This window comes from Ochlerotatus camptorhynchus, unplaced genomic scaffold, assembly GCF_037179485.1.
Source record: "Ochlerotatus camptorhynchus isolate MF236.1 unplaced genomic scaffold, CSIRO-AGI_Acam_v1.1 ptg000423l, whole genome shotgun sequence".
In the NCBI taxonomy this organism is placed as follows: domain Eukaryota; kingdom Metazoa; phylum Arthropoda; class Insecta; order Diptera; family Culicidae; genus Ochlerotatus; species Ochlerotatus camptorhynchus.
The window spans coordinates 825339-835226 of record NW_027040909.1 but is presented as its reverse complement, the minus strand read 5'-3'; the positions used below and the strand labels follow the sequence as shown (position 1 = coordinate 835226).

General features: G+C 36.1%; 1 protein-coding gene across 1 annotated transcript; it reads right to left on the bottom strand.

Annotated features, from left to right (window-relative positions):
• Positions 1-1279: 1279 nt before the first annotated feature.
• On the bottom strand, positions 1280-9169 carry LOC135711178 (protein lethal(2)essential for life-like). The gene is made up of 4 exons (XM_065233954.1): positions 9110-9169; positions 8750-8850; positions 2131-2408; positions 1280-1653 (listed from the first exon to the last, which is right to left on the bottom strand). The coding sequence occupies exons 2-4, from the start codon at positions 8848-8850 to the stop codon at positions 1478-1480; spliced, it is 555 nt and encodes a 184-aa protein (XP_065090026.1). The 5' UTR covers positions 9110-9169; the 3' UTR covers positions 1280-1477.
• Positions 9170-9888: the final 719 nt, after the last annotated feature.

The window sequence follows — 9888 nt, the reverse complement described above, 5'->3', positions numbered from 1 at the left end:
ACGTTTTTATGCTGTATCGTCTTGGAGCCGTTTGCCAATTTTTTCGTTATGACCCACAGAAAAAGTACGACGAAGACTCTGAATCGATTTAACGTAAATGTGTACAATGCGCTATAATATGACCGTTAGATATAGTTTTGAATTACAAATACAAACATTGTTATTAAATATGAACTTCAATTCAATGTGTATCTTTCTAAGAACTTCAATATGAAAGTTTTAAGCTCAAAATGAATAAAGGTGAATAACCTTTGAAGAATCTTAAAACTTAAGATTTTTTGATTGATTTAAAATGATACTTATTGAAAATTAAAACCCACAAATCAGTAAAGCTTATAACTGCTTTCATTAAACTAATAAGCAGTATTATTGCTGAAATTTGAGCTTACTATGGACTCACCTAATCTTGATTTCAGGTAATCATTACTTGAGTACCCAAGTAACCATCAAGTCCGTTAAGTTGCATTTTTTTGCAATATTAGTCTGATATACGGTTAACAAAGAACCTCCAAGCCTCTATATTAGCCGTATGTCAGCCTTATAATTAACGGACTTCCCAAGCAACACCTCATTTTTACAACAGTTTATATTGTCTTTGTATGACTGGTTTTAGTTTTAAAGAAGTTGACGCAATATAATTCCATGAATATGTGTTACTTGGGTATAACGTGTACAAAACGCTAATAAACCACCGGCAGTTCTCTACAGACCCAAAAAATGGACGAGGAGACCCCCCTCGTGGACGATGCTCAAGAAGGAGCTGCAAGCAGGCATGGCAAATCATTTATATTCATTATTTGCCTCTTACTTTTTCCATGAAGACAGTTAAATGATCTTTGAAGCTATGGTTAGTTTTGATATTAGCTACAACTTTTGTCAAAAACTCAAATCTGTACCTCTTATGCATTACAAACTAGAGTGGGCAGAGCTTGTTATTTGCATTCACTGAAAAAGCATGGTGGGCTCTGTTCACTTTGGTTCATCATGTATAAGAGATACAGATTTGAGTTGTTTACAAAAGTTGTTGTTAATAACAAAACCTACAAAAACTCTTTGCACCATTTTACGGAATTCTGTTGATGAAAAAAGTTGGAGGCAAATGAATGTAAATGAATCCACGAAATTAATGTAAATGATTTGTCATGCCTGGCTGCAAACACTGGAAAATCTCGAACGGCAGGTTCATAGGACCATAGGACCAAAAAACCAACGCTCTAATGATTAAACAAAGTTTTGATCTTCGTAAACCACGTTCAATACTTTATTTCAATTTCATTCCCCTTATATGTAAATAGAACAAAGCTAAACTATGGATGAAGCAAAATTATGTATTTAAATGCCGTTGGCTGAAATCCGTACACCTAAGAACACCTAATTTGTGCATTGAATATATTTTATCAGATGTACGAATTTCAGTGCCGTACAAAAACCAGAGTGACCAGATTTTTTTTTTTCAATAAACTTCAGTACAATCAATCTATTTGATACGTTCCATTACTGTTTCCGATGGATGTTCCGATGCCAGTTCTCCTGTCTGCTGAATGGGAACGTTCCGTTCCGGATTCGGAAGAAACTCTTCTTTCTTCGGTGCCGTGACAGTCAGCACTCCGTCAGACGAGAGCGTCGAGACGACGTCGTTGGGATCGTGACCCTCTGTTTGAAATGAATGAAAAACATATCAATACAACTTCAACTCAATACTCGGTGCCAACATTTCATTAGGGCAAAACTGCTTTTGTAATCTGTGACTTCAAACGGCGATGTTGGGCTCATAAAAGCTCACCCCAGAAAATTAACGATTCCAGTTGGTAGAGGAACAATTCCTCTGGTGTCGTTACTTTGCAAGCGTGAGCTTTTAATCGCGAGAAATCAAAGGCTAAAACCATTAGGTCTGTTCCGGTACTTCCTTTTTTGCTTTTTTTCTGTAGGATGCTGCAGCTTTCTGTAAGTTGCTGTAAGAAAATAGTATGGTACAGGAACATACTTTTGCTGCACATAATATTACAGAAAAGCAAGTACGGAAACAGACCTATTGTCAACAAAAGCTACTTCGTCCTTTTGAAATGTTTATGAAAAATAATTCTGCATGAATAATTGTTTTTTTTTTTTGGAGTACGCCCGCATTCATACCTGGTAAAGCGTAGCGACGGGTGAAATGGCGCGAAACGTAACCATGTTCGTCCCGTTTTTCCTCGTGCTTTCCTTGAACGATGATGTACTTTTCGGCGGTTCTGACTGTGATCTCTTCCGGGGCAAACTGCTGCACATCTAAGATGATTTGGAACGCATCCTTGCCGATTTTCAGGGTCGAAGTGGAGTGCTCCCTTTCCAAGGCGGGATTTCGCCATGGGCGATAGTAGCTTGAATGCAGTGGAAAGGTTGGTGTTTGTTTGACAAGGTCATGGGCACTGTGAAGTAAAACGGGTGAAGTCCATCGTTAATAACACTAGTTTACAGCATATTTGAACATTGTACGCTGATAGTCATATCCCATGTAAAATCGTACACTGTATGAAAATGTAATCCAAAAAATCTCAGTAGGAGAGTTTTCAAAATATAGCTATAAAATGAAATTTCACTTTTAATTTTTTTTTCTTTTGATCGTTTAAAACCTATTTTGAATGAGATTAATGGTACAACCACTACAAACATTTTTATTTACACTGCTTAAAAACTTAGCAGAAATTGAATTTTTCTTAGAAAAATGCAAAATATTAAAAAAAAAACTAATAACGTAGAGAACTACTTCGGCCTAATCACCTATTTTGGGCCTATCGAGCAGAAAACTTCAAACAAATCCATGATTTCAGAATTAATAAGTCAATAATGCGTTTGGTACTATACTTTAGTTAATAAGCTACGGAACGAAGTCAATGAGAACGCGTGATATGAAGGTTTGCACCCATTATTCTTAAAAACAAAAGAAGCAATCCGACCGAATCAATTTTTATCTTCATCCGATAGGCCTAAGTGAATTCATTGGCGTTTCAATTGCGTTTCAATGCGTTAGGCTGAGTTTAGAATCCGTAGCGGCCTAGTTTGGCGTCAAGAAGCAGTGTTAGACTTTTGACAATATCTCAACGATTGGTTTCTTTTTATCAAATCTTACGGTACGTACGGAAAGGTAAATACATTTGGAAGCTATCAGTAATAATAACATTCCGTTGGGTGCTAAACTGCGCTAGATTAAGAAAGACTAAGTGCGGGTTGTGCTTTATAGGCTGAAAATGGGGTAATTAACCCTAATTAACAACAATACCACTAATAATACTGACAATTGATGTTCAGTTGATCGAAATCGAAAATCTTACCTTTAATGGTGTTAAAATAATTGATATAGTCTTATTATAAACGGTGATATTTGTATTTTAGTAAACATACTTTTTAAAGTGAATTTTCAATTTTTAGCTGTACCTCGAAAACTGAGCTTTTTTTGACTACATTTTTTGAATTCAGCGCGTGATTTTACATAAGAATCATTGATCAAAGATTCAAGTTAATTTTTTACTAAAACTAGTGTATCATTCGAGATTCTTAAGTTTGATGAATTAACTATTTCAGATATTGATTCGTGTTATTATTGTCAACGGTCTTATGACAAATGGCCGAATGACGAATGGCCGCATGACGAATGGCCAAATGGACGAATGGTCAAAAGGACGAATGGCCGAAAGGACAAATGGCTGAATTGAAGAATGGCCTAAAGGACGAATGGCCGAAAGGACGAATGACCGAAAGGACGAATGGCCTAAAGGACGAATGGCCGAAAGGACGAATGACCGAAAGGACGAATGGCCGACAAGACGAATGGCCGAATAGACAAATGGCCTAACGGAAAAATGGCCGAATGGACAAATGGCCTAATAGACAAATGGCCTAATGGACAAATGGCCAAATGAACGAGACAGAACCGAATGGCATAGTTCTGGTTGATATATCTTTGTATTTCGAAGGAATAGTTCCTATGATGTCTTATGACCCCCTCTAACGCCCAAATTTTTGTTTTGATTCTACATACTTTCTTTCGAACTACCTTCAAGTCAATATGGAGTTCTGTAGTTTATTTGAGTTTATTTGATATGAATAATACAATTTGAAAGAATAGTTCATGTTTAAAAGAAGGAAAGATCTCTATTAAACATTGAAGAACAGCTCATATTTGAAAGAAGGAAATATCGCTGTTAAAAATATTGATTTACGAAGCACCAAAAATCACTACAAAAATATGTTTAGGAAGAATAGAAGATTCATCTACTTCTGCCACTTTCAACCAGACGGTTGTTCATCTCAGTTTTAACTGATATGTGTGTGACGGGGTACCCGGGTACCTTCCTCCCATTTAAATAACACGGTGTAGAAAAAAAGCAAAAAATTCTTCACGCACGAACAGGGATGGAAAATCATTTACATTCATTTCGTGCATTCATTTACATTCATTTGCCTCTAACTTTTTTTTGTCAACATTATACCGTTAAATGATGTATGAAGCTTTTGTAGCTTTTGATATTAACTACAACTTTTGTTTAAAATTAAAATCTGAATAACTTATGTATGACAAAATAGATCTGCCAGAACATGTTATTGTTTTTCAGCGAATGCAATTTACATTCACTGAAAAACAATGCTAGGTTCTTTTCGCTCTGATTCATCACGCATAAGAGATACAGATTTGAGTTCTTTACAAAAGATGTAGCTTATATCAAAGCCTACAAAAGCTTTAATCACTATTTTATGGAATTCTGTGGATGAAAAAAGTTAGAGGCAAATGAATGTAAATGAATGCACGAAATGAATATCAATGATTTTCCATCCCTGCGCACGAAAAGGTTAAAGGTGAAAAATCTCATGAATAACTGCAGCGTCAATAAATATGCTACACTATAACTCGAAATAACAGCTCATGTTTAAAAGAAGGAAATATCTCTTTAAAAATATTAATTCGAAAGCGCTAAAAATCACTACAAACAAAATAATTTTGGCAGAACAGGTCATGTTTAAAAGAAGGAATAATCTCTATTTAAAAATATATTTTATTTATTTATTAAGATCTAAGATTATATCTTTAAGTTGCTGTTAAGACCGTTTCCTAATTAAATGATCTGAGTGCTCATTTGGGCAACATTTAAATCAAATAGACGATATATTTTTTTTTTTTAATTGTCATGTTGATTAAAGGGATTAATTCCATTCGGCCATTTGTCCTGAGACCTTTTAAACATTTTTCTTCTAACTCCCAACAGGAACTAAACTCCTGCTTGAATGACATGAGCTGTATTCATTCAGCACTGTAGAGATGCTCCCTAAATATGATCAGCAACCCGAAAAAAAAATCCCTGGATTTGTTTTTCCGTCGATATTGTTTTCCATACTGCTACCGATTCCAGGGAGGCAGCTCTCACATCTGGCCCCTAGCTATGGACCCATCAACTCATGGACCGGGGATGAACGGCTTTACTTCCCTTCCGAAGGAAGGCATGATCAGAGATTTTATGCCTCATAAAAAGCCGACGGCGCCGACTGGGATTGAACCCAGGCCTTCTGAGGTGATAGGCAATCACGCTTACTACTACATCACCAATGCCGCTCTGAAAAATATTCAATTTCCATGATTGTCTTTAACCTTTGCGTACCCACGCATTTTCCTCTTAAAATGTAGATATTGCTACCGTTTCGTCATTTATTGACCGTTTAAAAATTAAATAACTTACAGTCGACCAGGAATTGGTTTTTGTTTAAAATTTTATAACGGTTGAGTATAATTTTGGCTGAGTTTAAAAAATATTTTGAAAACGCGTGAGGTCATATTCATTTTTTAAGTAATTCTGATCCCTAGACCTGTTTAATTAATTTTAAAATTCAAATAAAATCGCACAGCCTTTTATAACTCTTAAGCTAGAAGCAATTCTCGATTGATTTGAAGCTGTTTCATCAAAATCGGTTAAGAAGGGACAAAATAGGAGCAATATCTATTTATTATTGCTTATTTGCTTTGTTTAACACATTTTAGGTCATGTCTCATGTCAGCATGAGAAGCACTTACTTCAGTTAAATATTATGAATGCAAAATCTGTAATCAAATTGATTTCACCGAAAGCATGACTAGTTTTCCGTGTGATTCAACAGTGTGAAAATGTGTTCTCATTTTTGCTGCGTCAACTGTTAAATCAACCGAAACGAGATCAACTGAAGTGTTCAAAATAAGTTACATCATAACAGCAAATTTTGATTTCAATTTGATATCCAGCTTTGCTAGGGATAGGTAGGTTGGGTGCGCGTGTGAATACATGTGTGCTATGCTGCACTGAGGGTGGGTCATTAAAGCATAAATTCCATTAGGCCGAAAAAGCCAAAAAAAATGACCCTAAAATCATTCAAAGCAAGCAAAGTAGTGCTGTATAGTTGATCTTTACCCTCTGAAAACTGCCCATAGTTCAAAGAAGGAGAAATATTTACAAGCCCCACAATCTTCAGAAAAATTTCTGAAATGATTTTGATGAAGATGAATTTACAAAAAATGTTCAAAGCCTTAGGATCTCACAAAATTATCAACATGGTACCTTCCCATTTTTGGCAACCCGACCCCACAGTTTTGTACCAGAGTTTATTCAAAGATATCGGGTCCTTTAAGATACCTAAATAATAGATAAGTTTAGACCGAGGTTGGGCTTGAGGTTCAATTGATTTTTTAGAAAGCAGATAATACAAAAATCACATGTTGCCATAATCGGGTTGGAACTGTTTCTAGGATTCGTGAATTTTGTCTTAGTCTAACAATCTTGGAACTGTCAAAAAATATTCCGATGTTTATTTTTTTCTATGTGCCAAAATTTGAAAAAAAAATTCAAATCTCAAAAAAAAATTTCCATAATCTGAAATTTGAGACATAAGAAAATGCTTAAAATTCTGTTATCCTGCCAATTTTTGTAGTACTGAATACTGAAATATCTAGATGAATATTTCAAAATAACCGTTCTCGTTTAATGATAACTCAGCTGCAAAAACTAACATTGTTGTGGTTGACATTTTGGACGCTAGAGACAAATCTCATTTATTTGACTATGGCGAAAATGGCACGAAATCTGTTTGCTTAGTCGCTGTAATCCAAAGAGAAAGTCGATGAAGAGAATCGAGTAAAGCAGGTAGGATCTTTTGAAATGTTGATCTAAAGCTCGATTCAAAGTAAATCTGGACGCACGGTTTAATACACCACCACGCCCCTGGTGGTTGGAGCAAAAAACGTTTGACAGGCATTTGTTTATGTTTTATTGACGAAGAATTTGGTGAAAAGTTTTTCTCGATTGATCGACGCATCCCGAAATTACGGATCATGGAACTTGTGAAAAGAGAATTAATTGTGCACAAACATCTAGAGAACCCTTCGTGGTCTGCCTTAAAAAATAGCAAAAGTGTTAAACTTCCCAAAGTCTACGGTGAGTCTTGTAATCAAACGTTAAAAGGATACTCTGAGTGTGGATAGAGCATAGCGCATCTACCATAAAAGTGGCACTAGGAACAAAGAGCTGAGGAGAAGGGTGTTGAGGTACGTGAAAAACAACCCAGGTATCTCCATACGTTGTTTGGCAAAGAAATACGATTCCAACTTTTCCACCGTGCGTAACATCCCTTCAAGAGAAGGTTATAAGTCTTTTTGTGCCAGTAAACATCCGAATCGGTCCCTGAAACAAAATTTAGTGGCCAAAAAGCGAGCACGATTACTATACGAACGAGTTTTGACGAAATTTGATGGCTGTATTTTAATGGATGACGAAACAAATGTCAAAATGGATTATAAACAAATCCCCGGACGAAAATGTTACCTGGCAACTGTTCGTGGGGATGTCCCTTCCAGGTATAAATTTGTTTTTGCTGATAAGTTTGCTCAGAAACTAATGATTTGGCAAGGAATCTGCAGTTGTGGCCTTAAAACCAAGTTTTTCATCACATCTCACACAATGACGTCGAAGGTTTGCATTAAAGAGTGTCTGAAACAGCGGATTTTACCCTTAATTCGGCAACACAAGACCAAAGTTATGTTTTGGCCGGATCCAGCCAGCTGCCACTACTCTAAGGAGGTACTAGAATGGTATGCTACAAACAATGTTAATTTCTTCGCTAAAGAAATTAATCCTCCGAATTGCCCTGAGTTCAGATCGATCGAAAAATATTGAGTAATTGTCAACCGAAAACTTCGAGGATGCGGTAAAGAAGTGACAAATGCACAACAAATGCGTTTAAAGTGGAATATGTTGGCCGGTACAGTGTCACCAGCGACTGTGCAGATCATGATGGCATCAATCACAAGTAAAGTGCGACAGTTCGTTCGAAACGGTGAAATGTAATAACTTGTTATATATCGTTTGAAAGCTGGATAAATACCGATTTGTTTAACGTTTTGATCAATCGTGTATGTTGTTTAATTCTTGAGTTAAGACCACTTGAATGCGTTCAAATTTACTTTGAATCGGGCTTTAGATATATCATATCGAAATTTTTACCAAGGATAAGGTGTCACGGAATTTTTCAAAACAAAAGCCTTGAATCTTTGAGATTTTTCTTGACCGAAGTTTTGCAAAAATATCCAATTCCAAGAGCATCGGAAACTATCAAAGCCACTGATATGTATATGTATATATTTTTCAAAAGCACAGAATCTTGAAAATAAACCAAACCCTGGATCATTAAAAATAAATTGAAGCTTCAGAAAATTATTATTAAGAACAAATTCACACATAATCCTACAATATCTCACCGCAATCCTGTGCCAAAATGCTGATCCAGCAAACGGGATGAACGAAATGGAGTGTCGTGCTCATCCCACCAGTCACGATACGAAATGGGAACCACAGACATCTGTAATAACGAAAGATTTCATCACAGTAAAGCATCATAAGTTAATTAAGAATAGAAGATGTTTGCTACATATTTTCACTTGTCCATCACTGGGCTACAATCAAATAACGTACAGTCATGAACTTGTTGGCACAATTATCTTCATTGTTTTTCACATGACCTCACAAATGGACCTGTTTTTCACATGTTCTTAAATTTCACCACTCGATGGCTTTTGCAGAAATATAATTGAATCTTCCATTAGGTACTCATATCTCACCTTTGTATTTTTTTACGTTTTCAAATGTTACTAAAACCAAACAATTTAGCTACGCAGCTTCTCTGATTCACACTTTAATGTTGCAGGTCAAACTGAAGTGCAGCACAGGCGGCGAGTGGCTTTTATAAGTTTTCCCCCTCAGAATTTTCGAGACTTACTCCCTAAATTTGTTTATCTTGCAGCATACTAATGGTTTTGTTCTACGTTTTATTCAATTTTTACCGAACGAAACCTATTCCTAATGCGGGATCTGCCCTTTCACTTCCACTACGAAACTCAATGCATCATCACGAGCGCGTGAGAGTATACACGCAGTGGTCACGCATTGGGCATTTGTTTACCAGCATGAAACGTTTACGTTCTATTTTAATATCAATCAACAAAGTCCTGTGAAGGACGATTCCAAGGGTGAAAAAGTAGAAGTTTTACCTTCGGATTTCCTAAAATCATCTGTTATTTTAAAATTTAAACTCATCAAAAATCGTGATAGCGTCCCTCGGAACGATCGATGCCTTGTTTCAGAGATCAATGAACTTCACCCTAAATTAATATCTCTCGAAAGTTAATAATAGTTTGGAAGTTTTATTTTAGGGGAGAAACAGAGAAACATCAAACTATAACTACCTACCGTTGCACTGGGAAGTGTGACCGTCGTCGATATATAGGGGAAATGACTCTGATGTTGCCCTATGGATCTAAAGATTGGTCTCATCGATAAAAAATCTCCTGTTCTTCATTTTTCTTCCTGGATGCTATCGAAAAATTGGCTAAAAATGCTT

Excerpts from the sequence above, each read along its gene's own strand:
- LOC135711178 (XM_065233954.1), bottom strand. The coding sequence starts at position 8,850 with ATGTCTGTGGTTCCCATTTCGTATCGTGACTGGTGGGATGAGCACGAC. Across the intron at positions 2,409-8,749 it reads CATTTTGGCACAGGATTGCG|TGCCCATGACCTTGTCAAAC; the intron begins GTGAGATATTGT and ends TTTACTTCACAG. Across the intron at positions 1,654-2,130 it reads CCGTCGCTACGCTTTACCAG|AGGGTCACGATCCCAACGAC; the intron begins GTATGAATGCGG and ends CATTTCAAACAG.